The sequence below is a fragment of the Vombatus ursinus genome, unplaced genomic scaffold (genome assembly GCF_900497805.2).
Source record: "Vombatus ursinus unplaced genomic scaffold, bare-nosed wombat genome assembly UNPS02014893.1, whole genome shotgun sequence".
NCBI classification, from domain to species: Eukaryota; Metazoa; Chordata; class Mammalia; order Diprotodontia; family Vombatidae; genus Vombatus; species Vombatus ursinus.
Genome location: NW_020954671.1, coordinates 1,957,100 through 1,978,210, shown reverse-complemented (window position 1 = coordinate 1,978,210; position 21,111 = coordinate 1,957,100). Strand labels below are relative to the sequence as shown.

The 21,111-nt window shown below is 37.1% G+C and overlaps 1 protein-coding gene across 1 annotated transcript; it reads right to left on the bottom strand.

Annotated features, from left to right (window-relative positions):
• Window positions 1–295: 295 nt before the first annotated feature.
• AP5M1 (adaptor related protein complex 5 subunit mu 1) lies at window positions 296–21,000 on the bottom strand. Its single transcript, XM_027842841.1, has 8 exons — window positions 20,561–21,000; window positions 16,899–17,538; window positions 14,167–14,394; window positions 7,343–7,482; window positions 5,827–5,912; window positions 5,618–5,736; window positions 3,311–3,407; window positions 296–1,100 (listed from the first exon to the last, which is right to left on the bottom strand). Exons 1-8 carry the CDS (start codon window positions 20,632–20,634, stop codon window positions 1,018–1,020), a joined length of 1,467 nt encoding a protein of 488 aa, XP_027698642.1. The 5' UTR covers window positions 20,635–21,000; the 3' UTR covers window positions 296–1,017.
• Window positions 21,001–21,111: the final 111 nt, after the last annotated feature.

Sequence of the window (21,111 nt, the reverse complement as noted above, 5' to 3'; positions counted from 1 at the left end):
TAAAGCCACCATTACTATTAGTTACCAAGAACATGGAAGATGACAAAGAGAGAAAGAACAATGGTGGAAAGAACAGCAAAAATGGATGGATTTTTGGAAAAAAGAAAAGATATCAATGGAAATCAGAGAATAAGAGATAAAAACAATATGCTGTAATTGAAATGTTAAATGATACTTTTGACACAAAGTATGGTTTTTAACATCAATTCATTCATAACTGAATTCTTGAATGTAGTAAAAAAAAATGAATAAAAGCAACACATGCATCTTAAAAAAATTTAAGACAGAAAAACAGCAGGTTATCAAGCCCTTTTTATAAAGTGGGCTTTTTATTGCCTTTTAATATACTCAATGTCATTACAAAGAAAAAACTTTATTAGGGACAATGAATAAGCACGCTTACATCTTCAACTGAATTATGCAGTTTCTTGTAAGTAGGAAAGTTTTGATTAACATCAACAATTTCACATTAAAACAACTTCCTCCTTTTATAAGACTACATTTCCAAGAGAGCCATTGTTTCTAATGTAGCCACTACTACCAACACCACCTAGCATTTACTGAGGGGCTCGCCCTGTGTAAGGTACCGAAATACACAGCCTAAAAATCACTATTACAGGTTCTAGAGTACAGCTTCCTCATTTTACAAAGGTGAAAACTGAGGTCCAGAGAGGGATTAAGTGACTTGCCCAAGGTCCTATTTGTAGCAGTGTTGGGATTTATACCGTGGTCCTCTGCTTCAAATCCCAGTCTCTTTCCATTAAACCATATTCTTTTCCATTATGTGCTTTATCTTGTTCAAGGAAATCATGAAAAGGCCACAGAATAGAAAAATCAGTTTTTAAAATGTTTTCTTTTAAAACACATAAGAGTAAACACATTGCCATTTTAAAAGAGAAATTGATCCATGATTCATTCCCATTGGAGAAAATGTACATATTAAAAAATAAAAGACAGTAATTTTATTTTAACTATGTTAATATGACTTAAATTTCCCCCTTTTTAAATATTAGAAAATCATAGAAATAATGATCTATATGCTACTGGCGCAGGGGCTTTAGAATTCCAGATATAGTAATCAGATGAAATCAGTTCCCGGCCTAAAAAGGAAACAAAAGACAATATTACACATTTTTTGAATGCACAAATTCTTTTATGAATTTCTGACTTTAAAAATGATACCCATATCATTCTGATTTTAAAAATGATAACAAATAACATCTGAAAATAATTTCAACAATATTCATGTACATCTTACTTAACTTCATTTATCAATATGTCAATATGCAACCTACTATTATAATACTATAGAAGCTTTAATAAATTTTAATATCCACTAGTTAATCTGCTTATTTTTACTTTATAATACAAAGTATTCAAATATTTCTTACTACTATGCCAAATCCTGCCATTTTCCTTAGCATGGACATTCTACTTCTAACCCCTTACCCTCATAGCAAAATCCTTACTTATACTTGAATCAGTTTCCATTTTCACTACTGCAACTTCTTGATTAGTATCCCTTATTCTGACCTTGATACCTTATCGTTCACTTAAAACATCCCAGCTGAAATAATCTCTCTTAATTACTTGTTGCAAAATTATTCACATGGGAGCCTTTGGTGGCTCCCTAGTAAAATTTAAATTTCATCCTTCTACATTTGTGAAATTCAATTTTGTAGCTTTTATTAAACAAGTATAACCCACAACACTTTTCTTCATTCCAGCTACAGAATATCATAGTTTAGAACACTGTAAAAAGATTACCGCTTCCCTAATCACGTGTAACTTTTGAATATTATAATATGGTGATAGCCCATAATGGCCAAAGAATGAGTAATAATTGTTACCATTATGGCAGCTGTGAAACAAACAGTGGAAGGAAACTGGTCTGTACGTGATGGTCCCTTTAAAACTGGCTCCATTTAGTTTAAAATTATGACAGGTGTGCATTAAGCTGGTCACCTAATACCAGGATACACGTCTGAAAATTATTTTTCAACATATTTCAATTATTTAACAGTTAGTGAATACCTGAGATGTTTTAGACATGGAGTCAATTAAACCCAACTCATCTCCAAGAGCTCTACGCTCTTAAATGCTGTTTGTCAGCTACCACCAGTGCCTTCCGTAATGGTTTTTCTTAGCATCCATAACTTGTCTCTAACAAAATATAAAAACTTCAGCATAATTTGTGGTCAACTTTCTCCGAGATCAAACAACAAACAAGCACTTATTAAAGGCTTACTGTGTGTACTGGTTACACAAAGACAAAAGTGAAACAACTCAATTCAATTCATATTTATTAAGTGCCTACCATGTGCCAGGTACTGTGCTAAGCACTGGGGATACAAAAAGAGGCAAAAGACAGTCCCTGCCTTCAAGGAGCTCCCAATCTAAAGGGGATGATAGGATGTACATATATGGAATATGTAGAAAACGAATTAAAGATAACTTTGGGGAGGGGAGCACTAGCAGGTTGGGGGTTAGGAAAGGCTTTGTGGTGGTGCTTAAATTGTATCTTGAAGCGAATCAGAGATTTTTAGAGGTGGAAGAAGTACATCTTAAGAAAAGATGGAGATAATACAGGAAAAGAGCAGAGCCAACCAAGTAAAGGAGACCAATTCACTTTCGTGCATGCAGTGCACACAGTTTTTTCCAATTCTGTAACTCTAATCCAAGAATCTCCCTTACGACTCTCAAATGATGATCCCATTCCTTTTGCTCTTCTTCCTTTTCCCTGACACCCCAGGATTTCTATCCGCCAGCTTAAACAAATTTTCTTTCAAAATATATTAATTATATACATTTTGTTTAACTGAATTCAAGCCACTACTTCTTTATTCTGTCATTTCAGTATTTAACCTGTATATCATTTTAAACTTGTTGACAAGTTGCTTTGTGATTATGAATCATGTACTTGTATTCAGTATTTGCCTGCTACAGTAGGCACTCAGAAAATACTGATTAGCAAAAATATTTTCTTAAAGGTAAAAAACCATTTACATTATTATAGTAGCAATTATTTGCAAAAAAAAAAATTACTAAGAAGAAAAGAAATCTAGTTTTTGATCCAGCTGAACCTACGTATAGCTCTTCCCCTTTCACATATCCAGTTTCAGTGGGTTGCTTTGTAAGCTACAAGAAGGCAGAGATCTGAATGTGATGGGCTGAACAAGAACAGAAGTGTCCTAGGAAGGTACTCGAAACCACCCATATTTAATATACTGGGACCACACCACAATTTATGAAATCTTACTCTAATGAAATATTTGTTATATTTTCTTCAGTTTAAAACTAGGGAACTTACATGTAGTTATTTTAGGTTTTCCGGATGCAAACACTTGAACTGAATGCTGATCTGCATAACACCCAGTGAGTGTGTAATCTGGGATCCTAAAATAAAGCTGGAAGAAAACAAAAATGTATCTAAATCCAGGTCATTCATTTAGTACACAATGTCACACAGTTTCTTTATTCACAATTGCAGTGAGTTTATCCTATATATTTCACAACATAAAAACCACAAACATAAAAACCAGGATATAATGTAAATATTTATGATGAGTGTTAAGTAGGTTAACATATATTTCTAATGGTTCCTGAAGTGCAAGAAGCCCTTCACATGTTGACGTGGCTACGAGAAGGTCTATGACCTGGTGGCTAACTTCCTGGCGATTAAAGTCTTCAAACTTAGCTAGGTTCTTCCAGAGATGACAAGTGAAGGGGGTGGGGGAGGAAAGAAGAAAGGAAATAAGCATTTTAGTAGCGACTAAGTCTTTTACAAAGATTATCTCATTTGACCCTCACAACAACTTTGTGCATTGATTATCCCTATTTTAAAATTGAGGAAACTGAGGCAAAAAGAGGTTAAGTTACTTGCCCAGGGTCACACAGAAAGTGTCTGAGGCCACTTTTGAATTCAGGTCTGTCTGACCCTAGGCCCAGCATTCTATCCAATGCTCCACCAGGTGCCTCCAAACAGACATATAGTCTAGTACTGGGCCTATATTCAGAGCTCCATCAGCTAAGACTTATCAGACTTTTGCTCTTTGAAGGTACAGCTTTTGAGAACACAAGTCCAGTCAGCAAGCATTTATTAAGCACTTAATAAATACTAGGCACTATGCTGTGTGCTGGAGGTACAAAGAAAGGTAAAAAGAGTCCGACCTTACATTCCGATGGTAGAAAAATGTGTGTGTGTGTGTGTGTGCACAGAGTTGATCAAAGGAACTGTGAGAAGGAAAGGCAGTTGGAAGAGGAGGGCATCCTGCAGAAGGTGGGATTTTCGCTGAGCCTTGAATGAAGCCAGGGGAACTAATAGGTGCAGAGGGAGAGCATTCCAGGCAAGGAAGGGATGGGGGAAGTGGGGCGAGCAGGGGCCAGGGACGATAACAGCCAGTGCAAAGTCACTGAGAAGATAGATAGAGCATCATGTGTGTGACTGGATAGAAGACATTGTGAAAGGGAGTAAACTGTAAGAGGTCAGGTTGTCAAAAGCCTTAAATGCCAAACAAAGAACTTGATATTTGACCCTGGAGGTAAAGGGGACTCCTTGGAATTTATTGAGTAGGGAGAATCACATGACTAATTAGTCATCAAGCATTTATTAAGCACTTATTGTGTGCCAGGGAGCAGGCTAACTGGTCAGAGTTACACTTTAGGTATACTTTAGCTATACTTTAAATCACTTTGAAAGTTAAGTGGAGGGTGGACTGCAGGCTGCTTTTTGAGACAAGCAGCAAAGAGATCAATGAGAAGGCTACTGTCACAGTCTAGGAGAGATGTGATGAGGGTCTATGCTAGAATGGTGGCTACCTGAGTGGAAGGAAGGGGATATATACGGGAGATGTTGTGAAGGGAGAAAAGCACTATATTACATATCAGTAAGGTTTTTTTTAATGATTTATCATCACACAAACCATCATTTTATCATGCTGTACTAAAAAGTAGCGCATTATGTAAAGCTATTTACTGCTAAACTGTCTTACGGTTGGTTTGTTGTTGTTCAACAAGTTATGTCTGACTCTTCATGACCCCATCTGGGGTTTTCTTGGCAGAGATACTGCAGTGGTTTGCCATTTCCTTCTCTAGCTCATTTTACAGTGGAAGAATGGAGGCAAACAGGGTTAAGTGACTTGCCAAAGGTCACACGGCTAATAAGTATCTGAGGCCGGATTTGAATTTAGGAAGACGAGTCTTCCTGCCTCCAGGCCTGGCACTCTAACCACTATGCCACTTGGCAGCCCTTTATAGCTGGTAGGGATTATACTAATGTATCCAGGAATGTTTGTCTCTAAATTTTATATCTGAACTATATTTGGTATCCCTAGGACAATTCCTATAGTGGCTATTAAAGTGTACAGAACTGTTTGCATCTAAACTACACATCTATCCTAATTTTTCTTTTTGTCTCCTTATGGAATGAGCTCTCTTTTTTTGCTATTAGATTGCCAGTAGCTTATACCATAATCCAAGTGTATAATCTTCATAGCTAATTGTGCTGTCTGATAATCTCTTGGCTTTTAATTTCTTAGCTTCTCTTTTTATGTCTTTTTTTGTTTGAAGGAGAGGTTTTTAATGTAGCTTACTCACACAAATACATTCAATAACTTACTTTTACATATGTTGTACCCCCAATGCAAATAGTGTCAACTGGTTGCTTTTGATGACCCATAGTATTAAAATTCACAGTTCCAGAAAGATTAATTTCCAGTGACTTGGGGAACTTTTGCCCTGAAAATAGAAATATCATCAACCAACCATTCCATATTAACAGGCACCTGCAATAGATAAAAAAGGAAAAAGAAAAAAAAAGCAACTCACCTATAATCCAGATTAATAAGCTTTTCTCTCGTAATACTTCTACCTGGCCAAAACTAACTTTATATTCCAAATGGGTGATTGGACCTCTGAAAGTACAAAGTTTGAAAAAGTTATTATGTAAATAAAGCTACAAACAGTTCACAGAAAAATAAGCAAAAAATGATACCGATACTTAATATAAGGACAACTCAAGCTCAAGTGTCTAATTTGTTTGGCTTCCAACCTGGGTTTTGAGTTAGAGGACCTCACTTTGAATTCTGGTTCACTCATTATGTTTGTGATATTGGGTAGTTTACTGAGTCTCTATGAGATTTGATTTCCTCATCTTTAAAATAATGGCATCAGACTGGACAACTATGATCTTATGAACGGACATTAGGGCTCTAATGATGAGTTCTAGGTGACTAAATCATTCTTAGCTTGTTGAAATAATTAAAGTATCCACAGTCTCCCAAATATTTCATATATTCTTTCATTGATTCTAAAAAACAACTGGAAAACCAAATAAATGTACATAGCAATGATCAGAAAAACACATACGGACATAATATGATTCTATTTAGTTAGGTCATTTTGAGAAGAATTATGTTTCAGAATAAATTTAAAAATAGAAAATGGTGAGGCAGTAACCTTGAAACCTAATCAGCTTAATTCACCAGATGGTTCGTTGACAGCAAGGCCAGACATGTATATAAGGATATAGAATAACTGCTGGAAGACAGAGCACTCTCTGGAAACAGGAGTCTGCTATGGCTTATATTTATTAGTGACTAGCATTCACAATCAGGAAAAATAGGGAAAAAAATTAAAGCTAAAAATGTAATTTTGTGCTGTTTACCATTTCTGTCAGTGAGTTAGATAAAAGTATACGTGGCATGTCTATCAAATTTGAAGATGACACAAAACTGGTAGTGATAGGTAACATACTTGGATTAGAAAGCTAGGATCCAAAATGACTGAAAGCCCAGAATAGTGAACTGAATCTAGTAAGACAGGCTGGAGAGCATCCAAAGGAAGGCAGTCAGGATAGTGAAGGGCCTTGAGTCCATGACATGTGAGGATCAGCTGAAGGACTGCGGACATTTAGCCAGAAGAAGAGAAGAGATGCGGTGATATAACAGCTCCCTTCAAGGACTTTAAGGAATTGGACTTGTTCTGTTTAGCTCCAGAAGACAGAACTAGGAGCAGGGGGCAGAAGTTGCAAAGAGGTCAACCTTCCTGTCAGTAAGAAGTGTCTAACAGTGGAATGGACACCTGGCATAGGTGGCAGGTTCCCTCCCTTTGAATGAATACTTGTTGGGTGTGTTATAGTAGGGGCTGTTTTTGGGTATGCATTGGATTAGATGGGCTGCTAGAGTCACCTCCAACTCTCAAAATCTAGATTCGGTGATTTTATAATTATAGTTTAAGAACCAACATCATTAGATGAGCATGAAAATCTTTACTTGCCTAAACAAACATTCTTTAAAGAGAATATTACAAAAGTGGAGAAACCATGTCACTAAATTATTCCTACCTGTTATAAAAAGGTATATGAGCTTCACAGTATTCAAAGCAATTTTTCACACTTTCATGAAGTTTTAAATGGACCGTTATTTTTAACTGTGAATCTTCTTCCTTCAGTTGGTAAAATCCCAAAATTGGTGGGACAGGCACCTAAAAACAAACATGTCAAAAAAATTAAATAATTTTCAGCTACTAGATGTAAAATGTTCATTGATACACCTGCCCACCAATTATAGTATTGTCATGGTTCGTGGCTGTCTTTCGTTCTTGAAGAGGACCAAAATGACATCATTATGTTGGAGTCAAGGTATCATGTGTCTGACAGCAGCTGATCAGACCAACACAAGCTTCGAAGGCTCTACCACAGGGTGAGCACAAAAAGTCTATATGAACATTTGGAGTGGAGATGTCTCTAAATGTGCCCATCTCATATTTCTTTTGAGCTATTGCAATTCAGCTTTGCTCATACAGCACAGCGCCTTCTTTTATGGGGGCATGCCCCGCTGGACCATCCTTTGCCAGCATCTCCTATATTCACACTATTGATTCCAGTTCTTCAGAGAGACCTTGAGAGTGTCCCTATATCACTTCTTCTGACCACCACGTGAGCACCTTTTTGGCATGAGTTCTCCATAAAAGAGTCTGTTAGGCAAACACATGTTTAGCATTTGAACAACGTGGCCAGCCCATCAGAGTTTCACTCCTGGCAGTAGAATTTGAATGCTTGGCAGTTTAGTTTGAGAAAAGAGCTCCATGTCCAGTACCTTATCGTGCTAGGTGATCTTCAGAATCTTCCTAAGATAACTCATATGGAAGAGATTCAGTTTCCTGGCATGGTGCTAGTATACTGTCCAGGTTTCACAGGCATACAATAGTGAGGTCAGCACAATGGCTCTGTAGACCTTCAGTTTGGTAGGTTTAATACCTCTTTTTCTCCATACTTTCCTTTGCTGCCTCCTAAAAACTGAGCTAGCTCTGGCAATGCGTGAATCAACCTCATTATCTATGTGGACATACCTAGAAAGCATATTGCCAAGAGAACTTATCTACAGTATTCAAAATTTCTCCATGTGCTGTAACTGATGGTTTGAAGTATAGATAATGTGGTGCTCGATGTTGGAAAACCTGTTTTTTCTTGGTGTTAATTTTTAGGCCAAATTAACAAGCAGTAGAGAATAGATCTACACTCTGTTGTATCTCAGCTTCAGAAGTTGCATTGAGTGCACAATCACCTGTGATAAAAAAATCATGCACTAACACTCCCTCCACATTAGTCTTGGCTTCTGCCCTTTTAAGTTAAATAATACACCATCAGTGCAGTAGCTGACCTTGATGCTACCTATGTTCATCATTATTGAAGGTGCTGAATATGGCTATGATACTAATGAACAGGGTATTTGCTCTGAGTTATTTCACAGATATGGACTTGCATTGACTGGTTCATGTCTTACACATTCCTTTTCCTATCCTCAGTACCTAGAGCACAATATCTTATACAGAATATTTGTTAAAAGACTTCCGATGCCAAGATGGCAGGGTAAGGAAGGAACCCTCTGAAGGCCTCCCAAATTCCCCTCCAAACAACTAGAAAAACTGCCTCAGAATTGATCTAGGAGCAGCAAAGCAGCTTACCAGCACTGCAGGAAGAGTCTGTTTCACTGGGGTGGGAGGGGACAGGGTCCAAGAACAATATCAGTCATTCTCATAGCAGGGGGCCTGCAGCAAGGCTCCAAACCTGGGGCAATCTATTAGCCAGGCCCCACCCTCCTGCAGACCAGCAGCTCCCTAGGCAAGTGAGCAGTGGGTGCCACACAGCAAGGTCCCACTCCAGCACCACACCAGCCAGCCCTTGACCCCATTGCTTATCAGGGCTGGCCAAGAGTGAGACCCCACCCCTGGGGCCTACCAGTGGAGAGACTCTATTTCCATAGCAACGGAGCAAGAGGGCCCCACCCCTGGGGCAGACCAGCAACAAGATCCCTCCTCCAGGCCCAGTCACCAGAAAGACCCTGTTACCACAGCAACCCAGGAGCAAGGCCCCACCCCTGGAGCAGGCCAGCAGCTAACTCCCACATTCAGGGGAGGCCAACAGCAAGACCCCACCCCCCAGTACAAGCCAGAAGGGAAGCTACCCTCCAGAGAAAGCAAGCAGCTAAGCCCTGAAGTCCAGTGAAAGCCAGCAGTAAGACCCAGAGCCCCAACACAAAAATGTTGGGACAGTGCAGGATCAGAGCCTAACTCTCACATAAAAACACCAAGTCTCAAAAAAAGGCAGAAATGGGGGCAGCTAGGTGGTGCAGTGGATAGGGTACCAGTCCTTAAGTCAGGAGGACCTGAGTTCAAATCCGGCCGCAGACCAAACACTTGACACTGGCTGTGTGACCCTGGGCAAGTCACTTAACCCCAATTGTCTTAAAAACAAAAACAAACCAAAAAAAAAGAAAAAAAAAGCTTGACTATAGAAAGTTACTATGTATAGGGAGGATCAAGGCATAAACTAAGAAGGGGAAAATAGTGTCAAAATGGCTACATGTGAAGCCTCAGAGAAAAATGTAATTTCATCTCATGTACAAAAAGAAATTCTGGAAGAGTTTTAAAAGGATTTTAAAAAGCAAACTAGAGAAGTAGAAGAAAAATTGGGAAAAGAAATGAGAGTAATGCAAGAGAATCATGAAAAAAAGAGTCAATTGTTTGGGAAAAGATATAAAAAATTTACTGAGGAAAATAACTCCCTAAAAAATAGAATTGGCCAAATGGAAAAAGTACGAAAGCTCACTGAAGAAAATAATTCCTTAAAAATCAGAATTGAACAAGTGGAAACTAATGATTCTATGAGACATCAACAAACAATAAAAGAAAATAAAAAAGTAAAAAAAAAAAAAAAAGAAAATATGAAATTTCTCATTGAAAAAACAACTGACCTAGAAAATAGATCCAGGAAAGATAATATAAGAATTATTGGACTACCTGAAAGCTATGATCAAAAAACAAAACAAAACAAAACAGTAACAACAACAAAAAAAATCTGGACAATATCTTTCAAGAAATTATCAAAGAAAACTGCCCTGATATATTAGAATCAGAGGACAAAATAAAAATTCAAAGAATCCACCCATCACCACCCAAAAGAGATCCCAAAATAAAATTCCCAGAAACATTATAGCCAAATTCCAGAGCTCACAGATCAAGGAGAAAGTATTGCAAGCAGCCAGGAAAAAAAAAAAGAAAGAAAAATTCAAAATATTGTGGAGCTACAGTCAGGATTACACAAGATTTGGCAGCTTCCACATTAAAGAACTGGAGGGCTTACAATATGATATACCAGAAGGTAAAGGAGTTACAATTACAACCAAGAATCACCTACCCAGCAAAACTGAATACAGTCTTTCAGAGGGAGGGGAAATGGACATCTGATGAATAGAGGACTTCCTAGCATTTCTAATTAAAAGACCAGAGCTGAATAAAAAACTTGACCTCCAAATACAAGACTCAAAGAAAACACAAAAAGATAAAAAAGAACAAGAAAGAGAAAACAAGCAATTCAATAAGGTTAAACTGTTTATATTTCTATATGGCAAGATAATATTTGTAATTCTTAACAACCTTATTAGAAAGAATATATACAGACAGACGGTGTGGATATAAGGTGACTCTGATGGGATGATACTCCAAAAAACAATATAAAGGGGTGAGAAAGAAAATTGCACTGGAAGAAGAAGGAGGGGGGACACTGAATAGGGTAAATTATTCCACATAAAAGAGGCACAAAAAAACTATTATAATGGAGGGGAAGATGGTGGGGTAGTGGACAAAGCTTAAACCTTACTCTCATCAAAACTGGCTCAAAGATGGAATAACATATACATTAAGTGGGACATAGAAATCTATCTTATCCTATAAAGAAGTAAAAAGGGACAGGGATCATAGAAGGGTGGGGACTGATAAAAGACAGCATAGACAGGGCAAGGCAGAGATCAGAAGTAAAACACTTGTGAGGAGGGAAAGGGTGGGAGGTAGGAGAGAGAGGGGGATATATAAGAGAAAAATAGCATGGAGGGAAATACACAATTAGCTATCATAGCTATAAATGTGAACAGGGTGAACTCACCCATAAAATGGAAGCAGACAGTAGAATAGATTAAAAAGCAGAATCCTACAACATATTGTTTAAAAGAAACGCATTTGAAGTGGAGAGATATACACAGGGTAAAGGTAAGAGGCCGGAGTAGAATCTATTCTGCTTCAGCTGAAGCAAAGAAAGCAGGGGTGGCAATCATGATCTCAGACAAAGCAAAAGCAAAAATAGATCTAATTAAAAGAGATAAAGAAGGCAACTATATCTTGCTGAAAGGTACCATAGACAATGGTTATATCAATATTGAACATATATACACCAAATGGTATAGCATCTAAATTTTTGAAGAAGTTGAATAAGATACAGGAGGAAAAAGATAATAAAATTATACTAGTGAGTAACCTCAACTTTCCCCTCTCACAACTAGATAAATCTAACCAAAAAATAATCAAGAAAGAAGTTAAGGAGGTGAATAAAATTCTGGAAAAGTTAGATATGATAGATCTCTGGAGAAAACTGAATGGGAATAGAAAGGAATATATCTTTTTCTCAGCAATACGTGACACCTACACAAAAACTGACCACATATTAGGACGTTAAAAACCTTACAACCAAATGTGAAGAAGCAGAAATAGTAAATGTATCTTTTTCAGATAATAATGCAATAAAAATAACATTCAGCAATGGACAATGGAAAGAGAGATTAAAAACTAATTGGAAATTAAATAATCTAATCCTAAAAAACAAGTAGGTCAAAGAACAAAACATAGAAGCAATTCATAACTTCATTAAAGAAAATGACAACAATGAGACAACATACCAAAACTTATGGGATGCAAACAAAGTAGTACTTAGAGGAAATTTTCTATCTCTAATTGCTTACATTAATAAAATAGAGAAAAAAAGCAGATCAATGAAATTAGGCATGAATAAAAAAAAAACTAGAAAAAGAACAGATTAAAAATCCTCAATTAAACACCAAATTGGGAATCCTGAAAAGTCAAAGGAGAGATTAATTAAATTGAATGAAAACCACAGAACTAATAAATAAAACTAGAAGCTGGTTTTATGAAAAAATAATACAATAAAACAGATAAACCATTGGTTAATTTGATTAAAAAAGGCAAAGAAGAAAACCAAATTACTGGTATCAAAAATGAAAGGGGTGAATTCACCACCAATGAGGAAACTAAGACAGTTGTTAGGAGCTATTTTGCCGAATTATATGCCAATAAATTTGTCAACCCAAATGAGATGGATGAATATCTATAAAAATGTACATTATTCAGATTCAACAGAAGAAAAAATAAAATATTTAAATAACCCAAGCTGAGAAAAAGAAATTGAACAAGCCATCAGTGAACTTCCTAAGAAAAAATCCCCAGGACCAACCAGATGGATTCACAAGAAAATGCTACAAACATTTAAAGAACAATTAAGCCCAATATAAACTATTTGGAAAAACAGGTGAAGAAGGAGTCCTACCAAATTCCTTTTATTACACACATACAATACTGAGCCCCAAACCAGGAAGAGAAAAACAGAAAGAAAATTATAGACTAATTTTCCTAATGAATATCAATGCAAAAATTTTAAATAAGATATTAGCAAAGAGATTATAGCAAACATACACTATGACTTGTGAGATTTATACCAGGAATGTAGGGCTGGTTCAATATTAGGAAAACGATCAGCATAACTGACCATATCAGTAACAAAACCAACAGAAATTATATGATTATCTCAATAGATACTGAAAAAGCTTTTGACAAAATACAACACCCATTCCTACTAAAAACACTGGAGAGCACAGGAATAAATGGAGCTTACCTTAAAATGATAATTACTATTTAACTAAAATCATCAGCAAACATAAACTAGAAGCCTTCCCAATACAATCGGGGTGAAGCAAGGATGCCCATTATCACCTCTATTATTTAATATTGTACTAGAAATATTAGCTATAGCAATAAAAGAATAAAAAGAAATTAAAGGAATTAGAATAGGCAATGAGGAAACAAAACTATCACTCTTTGCGGATGATATCATGGTATACTTAGAAAATCCTAGAGAATCAACTAAAAACCTACTAGAAATTATTAACAACTTTAACAAAGTTGCATGATACAAAATAAATCCACATACATCATCAGCATTCCTATATATTGCCAACAAAGTCCAGCAGCAAGATATAGAGAAATTCCATTTAAAATAACTGTAGATAATATAAAATACTTAGGAGTCCACCTGCCCAAGACAAACCTAGGAACTATACGAACAGTTTTCACACAAAAAAAGTCAGATCTAAACAACTGGAAAAATATTAATTGCTCATGGATAGGCCGAACCAATATAATAAAATGATAATTCTACCTAAATTAATCTATTCATTCAATGCCATACCAATCAAATTAACAAAAAATTATTTTATAAAGCTAGAAAAAATAATAACAAAATTCACATGGAAGACAAAATTCAAGGATATCAAGGGAATCAATGAAATAATGCAAAAGAAGGTGGTCTAGCTGCACCAGATCTTAAACTGTATTATAAAGTGGTAATTATCAAAACAATCTGGTACTAGCTAAGAAACAGACTGGTGGATCAGTGGAATAGATCAGGTGATTGGTCCAGGGTTATGTAAGTTGTATCAGTGACAGAACTTGAATCTGGGTCTTCCTGGTTCCGTGACTAGATCTCTATCCACTAAGTCATATTACACACACATACACACACGTAGATAGATACACACACTTTACCTGAGATGTATAGTAGCACAAATGGAATGACTCTAAAGGAGGAGTGAATGGAAATTTGTAAGGCCCACTAAACGCAGAATCATCCATTATATCAACGCTGCTAGAAGTAAGAACAGCAGAGTCAAGGGAAGTCACACAAGGATGCACCAGAATATCTTGAAGTGGAGATCCATTGGTGGGGAGATTCAAACTGATTGTAACATTTGGCATGACTCCTTCCAAATCACACTTAAAAAAACAAACAGGATTATTACCAACAAGATCCTAAGATGATAATAACAATAACAGCTGGCATTTAGATAACATTTTAGGATTTGCAATGTGCTTTATATATACTTTATATTTATATGCTTTATATACCTTTTAAATGCTTGCTATCTCATTGAGCCTCACAATAACCCTCTGAGGTAGACTTTACTGGCATTATCCCCATTGTACAAATGAGAAAACTGAGGTTCAAGTGTCAAGAGTAGGACTCAAATCCAAGTCTCCTGAACAGTTTATCTACTCTTCTATGAAACCTTTCCAGACAGACCACAGTAGAGACAATTGCTTTTTTCTGCTTTATTGAATTTAAGCATGAAACTTCAATGACTACTTTGTCTGACATCAATTCATATTCTGATCTACCCCTGCTTTAACCCCTAAAATATATTTATACTTGAAATACACATGTTTAAAATTTTCAATCTATTGTCTAAATATCCTGTATGGGTGTTCACAGCAATGCGTTTATTTTTGGTCATAAGTACTGTGCAGGCAGAAAACAGCTCTATGAGCAATTTTCTCTGCATCAAGCACAGCACCATGCATAAAAAGGTTCTTCATAAATGCTTTCTGATGATTATGATGTGTGTATAAATGAAAGTAAATTTGAGGTGGGCTTGTACACAAGAGTGAAAACATGTGTTTCTCCCCCTGAGGATACAGAAAGGATTTGTGATTTTACTGGTAGAGAGAACTCTTCCCAGTATAGACAGGCACATTTTCTGTACTTCAGAGTCCTAGAGAATTGCAGAGGGCACCACAGGTTAAGTGACTTGATCTGATTCACACACTCAGTTATGATAGTTTGAACCCAGGCCTTCCTGGCCCTCAAACTGGCTCTCTATCTACTATCTACATTGCTTCTCTTTTCTCTCCCTTCATTTATTCTAATTCCTTGGCAACCAACTGACACTAATGAGCTACTATCAAGAAAGAGGAGACGTTAAGCCATGTGCATGTAATTCAGTTGTTCATATTCTTAGTGATGAAAAAAATACCACTATTGTTTCCTTATTTAACTCATTGCTATATTAGCTACGTGCACTTTGATGACCAGATCATTAGTAATTTACAACAAAGCAATACATTTCAGAGATGTAGCATAGTAAAATTGATAAAAGGATCAATCTTGCTGCCTGGAAGAGTTCAAATTCTACCCCGACACGTACTAGCTGTGAGAATACTGGCTTCACCTCTCACGTTCCAGGCAATCTTTTAAGACTGTACAATGAAGATTTGCCAATCTACATGGGTAGAGGCAATTTCTACCTCTTCATAAAAATCAATGCTTTTGACATGCTCCCTCTCCCTAAAAAAGAGGGAGGGAAATTACACTTTGCAAGATAAAAGTGCTTTTCATTTTAAGCTCTTTCCCTCATTCATACACACACACACACACACACACACACACACACACACACACACATATCTGTGTGTATATCTATATCTATATCTATAGTCATCAGTATTTAGAATTAGGGAAAGGACCTTAAGGATAACCTGTCTAACTCTCCTGAGGAAGAGGAAACTAGGACTAAAGAAAGAAGAGACTTGCTCAAAGTCCATCTGTGTAGGGTCAAACCTATATTTTCAAATCTCTTGGCACTTTATCCAGTACTCTTTCTATTACACTCAAAAGATAAAATATGTGTATGTTGGTTTGTTTTGTCCTTTGGGGTTGGTGGTGGAGGGAGCAAAACATTTGCTTTACAAAAAATTCCAAAATAAGATTCCTTTAAATAGTGAGTTCCTTCAGTGAACCAAAAAATGAAATGCCTAATGACCACAGCATTATATCTTATCATATTAATATGTTGTCAACAATATTCAGTAGCTATATACTATTAAAATAAGTTAGATATCAATGTCTACATTTAAAGCATAAAGATTGAAGGAAAATTTCTAAGAATAAAACAATCTAAAAATAATGTTATTTAAAAACAGCTACAAGATGTTTACTTATAGGTATATTATTTATGGGGATTTCTGACCATTTTTAAAGATGGACTTTAAAAGTTGGCATTTTTATTAACATTGCCGTTGCCTTTTCACAATCTTAAACTTTAAAGAGGATTCCAGTAGTAGTGATTATTACTTAATGGTTCATTCAAAGCAAAACAAAACAGGAAAAAAGAAGACTTTGTAATGACTTTAGGTACCTATTTAGAGATTAATCAGTTTTACCTCCTATAAAATCTAGTAGAAGATTGGTGGGACATGTAATAGAATCACTGAATGTTAAAAATTGTAGGGACCTTAGAAACCATTTAGTCCAAAGCCCTTATTTCATACAAGAAACTCAGGTGGAAAATGATGATGTGATTTGTCCATCATTAGTGATGAAATTAATAGTTCTTACCACTCTGGCATTTAAGGACTACCACTTAAGATAAAATTTAAACTGTAGTACACTTTTCTCAACATATGTAAAATAGATCCACTGAACATGCACCAGAAAGTCTCACCTTACAGGTTATAGTTCCATAGACCTGCCACATATCTGCTACTTCCCGCTTATCATACTGCATGGATTTAACTTTTTCGGTAATAGAAACAGCAACTTGTGGCTTTCCTTTGTAAGTACCGGCCTTCCATGCTGGTTGTTTTGGGGCTTGATATATTGAAAGGTTACTAAAATTATCTAATAAAAAGTTGGAATCCAACAAAGTGCCAAATGGACAAATGTGCAAGAGCAAATCAGGTAGCTGGCTCACTTTAGTACTTAGATCAGCTTCAGTCCTGGGCCCGGAGTCGAAAAAATCAATCAACCCAAAAAGTAGATCAAAGGCTTGTGAGATTCCACTAATGCTAATGAGTGGTGGGTGAGCAGACAAAGTTTGCTCAACTAGTGGAACACTAACATAAATCAAGCCATTCTTCTGAAGGGCAAGAACAGGCCACAGTTCTTTTCCTCCTATTGGAAGTCCATAGACTGAAGCTTTGCTGATTCGTGAACAGCCATCCCGGCTTTCCACAAAGTCCTTATCATCGTCCAATAACCTCAGTTCAAAAAGCAGAGCTTTACAGAAGGGATCATCTTCTGGTAGAGGCACATAACTTGATCCATTGAAGGTTTTAGCTCGTTTTTCAACAGTGGGATACCTTCTGCATCAAGGAAAGAAAAGCTCCTGTTATTCCGGTTGCCGTCTATTCACAGACAAAATAGAAGAAAGTAAGTAACAGTAAAAAATTGTTAACTTCCTGACACATTCTTTATCTCTCCTTTATGTTTCATTTATTCTCTCACAAGATGAGTTGTCATTTTAAAAACTTAAAACTTGAACGTTTGTTTTCTTTATGATAAAGTTTTATTGCTGTAGAAATGGAAGAGATTTGACCCAGTTCTATATAGAGAGCTTAAACTTTTGAATTCAATGGTTAGATTTAAAAGTAGAAGATCTAAAAGATTACTGTTACTTACAAATGAAACTAATACTCTTCACATTCTTCTTCCCCCCCCAAAAAAATCTGGTCCTGAAGGACACAACTTAGCAGTAAAAAGGTAAAGGTTTAAAAACATTCTTTATGATTTGTATACCTTATAGACAATGCCAGACATAGGACTAAAGAAGCATGCTTTTGGGGATATATAAGATACTTTTACTTGACTTTCACATATTCTAAAATATTACATATTCTTAGTTTTAAAAGTTCTCTGCCATCACCTATGGGAGTATAGACCAGTCCCAAATACTGTAATCATTAACTAGCTGAATGACTTTAGGTAAGACTTAATTTCCCTAGGCCTCAGTATCTTTACTTAGAAAATAAATGGGTTGAATTAAGGGTTCTCAAATGTCTTTTTAAGTTCTAAAAATCTATGACTGAATATGGGGCAAAAACCCATTAGATTGTGAGCTCCTTGAGGGCAGGGACTGTCTGTTACCTCTCTTTTGACCTCCAGTACTTAGCAGAGTGCCTGACATATAATAAGTGTTTAATAAATGCTAACTGACTGACTGACTAATCAAATCAATTATAGGCCCAACTTAGGCATTTCAGGTGGAATTTGGTTTTGCTTTGGAATATGTTGCAAATATCAGAGTTGAAAGAGACTTCTGAGATAACCTTGTCCAATACCCTCAGAACGAAGCTCAGAGAAATGAAGCGTTTCAACCAAAATCACAGAACTTCTCACCCATTGAGATTCTAAAAACTAGTGGTTTTTACTCTACAAGGTTTGAATAGGTTCGTAGACAATGGGGCTGCTATGGGACAGATATGACCCAAGACCAGCCCTGACTTGCTGTTCAGTTGAGTCCAACTCTTTGTGACCCCCACCTAGGGTTTTCTCGACAGATACTGCAGTGGATTGTCATTTTCTTCTCCAGCTCATTTTACAGATGAAGAAACTGAGGCAAACAAGGTTAAGTGACTTGTCTAGGGTCACAAAGCTAGTAAGTGTCAGAGGCCAGATTTGAACTCAGGAAGATCTTCCTGACTCAAGACTTGGCACTCTATCCACTGTGCTATGGAGCTGCCCTAACCTTGATTTACTTATCTCTAAGGCTTTAAAAGGTACCAAATCAGCTTTTGCTGTAAGAAGGGTAGTTTGATAGGTTAAGAATCATTTGTCTCACTAAATTCTACCAATGGCTGGCCAATTTTCAATATGAATGGGTGAAGAGAAACTCATCCAATCACATATGAAACATTCTTTTGAATTATTACTGTAAGAACAATGAAAACTTTAAAAAATTATATTTACCTTACTAAAATGAATTATGTAAATTTTCACTTTTCATAGGACCACAGATTTAGAACTGGAAGAGACCTTAGAGCTCAGTCTGACTCTTTTACATATGAGGAAACTGAGGACTAGAGAGAATAAATAACTAGTCCAAAATCACAGAGGTAGTAAAACTCAGGTCCTCTGACTCCAAATCAAAGCAATCTTAATAAAAGATTAAAAACTAAACCTAACTGTCAAGAGTGTAAAGTTAGTAAAGAAAAAAATAACTAAGCAACCTTTTTTGTGTCAAATACCACACATTTTCATTTCTGGATTGCCAAGCTCTTAGAATCCTTCTCTTCCTTTAGGGCACAGCTCAAGTGAAACATTCCTCAAGTCTTTCCTGATTCTCCCCAACTACTATTGCTCTTCTTCCTTAACTTTACATTTAGCCTACATTTATTCTATACTCACTTATAAATGTATTTCTTTTCCTGTTAGACTACGAACCCCTTTTGATTAGTGTTTTTTTAATTCTTTATATTTATAGTCCCAGTGCCTAGCACAGTGCTTGACATGTTATAAGTCCTTAATAAATGCATGATGATTGTTAGGTTTATAAACGAATTAGTCTTAATCAACCCCCAACCTCTTTTTAGGGCTTGTATTTTGCTGTGGTCCCTTAAACAACTAAGGGCAGAATTAATTATTGTTTTTCATTGAGGAAAAAGATGGAATTATTCCTGGAACCAAAAGTTCATTTGATTATATTGACTTTCCCATCTATTTCCATTTTTCACATACTTACCTGGATAAAATGCTGGCTATTCAACTAGTAGACTAGTTAAATCTCACTCCAAAAGCACGTTTCAATTTTCATCTCTTAGTATCGTAAGTCATAGGAATGAATAGGTCCTCAATGACTGATCACCTAAGCACGCCCAGCACTCCCCCAAACTGCTGTGGATTAAGGCACTGAAGCCTAGAGAAATTAGCTGATTTGTCCAAGGTCCTACAAGTAGATGTAAGCAGCAGAAAGGGATCTGAACCCAGGCCCTGACTCCAAATCTAGTGCTCTTTCCTTTATATCACGATCTTCGTTCCATTACTTTCTCTACTCATTCCTCAAGCCATAACCCAAACATCTGATTATCTTGTTAAGACAATAAGTATTTGTAGTATTCGAGGAACATGGCTAAGTGCTGAAACACAACACTTTCTAAAGGTTAAAATGAAGAGAGAAGCATTAAAGTTTTTAGGGGATGCGGAAAGAATGAGTAGCAACTACGTGAAAACACCCATTATACAAATACGGTCTTCTGAATCTGATTTTCATCTGCCCCGGGGACCTAAAGATCTGGATCGTGTTGCCCCTCTGGGAAGAAAAACAAAACGAGCTTAAATCGGCATTTTCTTAAACAATCACGTTGCCTGAGGGTGCCCACTCACGTTTACCTGGAGAATCTCACGGTCCCACCATGTGGGGTTCCTGGTTCGTGGCTCACCAGCCAAATCGCCCGCTGGGCCATGACTGGGCACCAATGGATCAACTCATCGCCAGTCTCAGTCACCGTCAGGAGAAAACTCGAGTGGAGGCTTCCCAAAGGGCCGGATCCCCACTGAGGCCCTGGGGGGTCTTTCCAGGAGTTGCCGGTCGCTCCCCGCCACCTATGGCTCCGGCCCGGCGGGGAAATAGGCTCCTTCTACGGTACCGGAGCTAAAGCTTTTACGACCGCATCGACCAATACACGCCACATCCGCAGAGAAGACGGAATGACAGGCCCCAAAGAAATCTCCCAGCAAAATCCCATTAGCCGGGACCCCCAGCGAAAACTTCTACTACGGGACTCAGCTCCACTTCCTCCGCACTCCACTTCCGGGATGGTGGCTCGGAAGGCTCATAGTTCCTCAGTTTCCAATACGCCCCCAGACGTCCTCTTGTCGTTTTCACTTTGCCTTCGGCCCCTCCCAGCTCCCCCGCCCCAGAAGAGCCCTCCCCCGGCCCC

Bases quoted from the DNA above. Each gene is read 5' to 3' on its own strand.
- AP5M1 (XM_027842841.1), bottom strand. From the start codon at position 20,634: ATGGCCCAGCGGGCGATTTGGCTGGTGAGCCACGAACCAGGAACCCCA. The intron at 17,539-20,560 runs GTAAACGTGAGT...TCCTTGATGCAG, and splicing joins GGGACCGTGAGATTCTCCAG to AAGGTATCCCACTGTTGAAA. The intron at 7,483-14,166 runs GTAAAGTGTGTG...GTTTGTTTTTAG, and splicing joins TGTGCTACTATACATCTCAG to GTGCCTGTCCCACCAATTTT.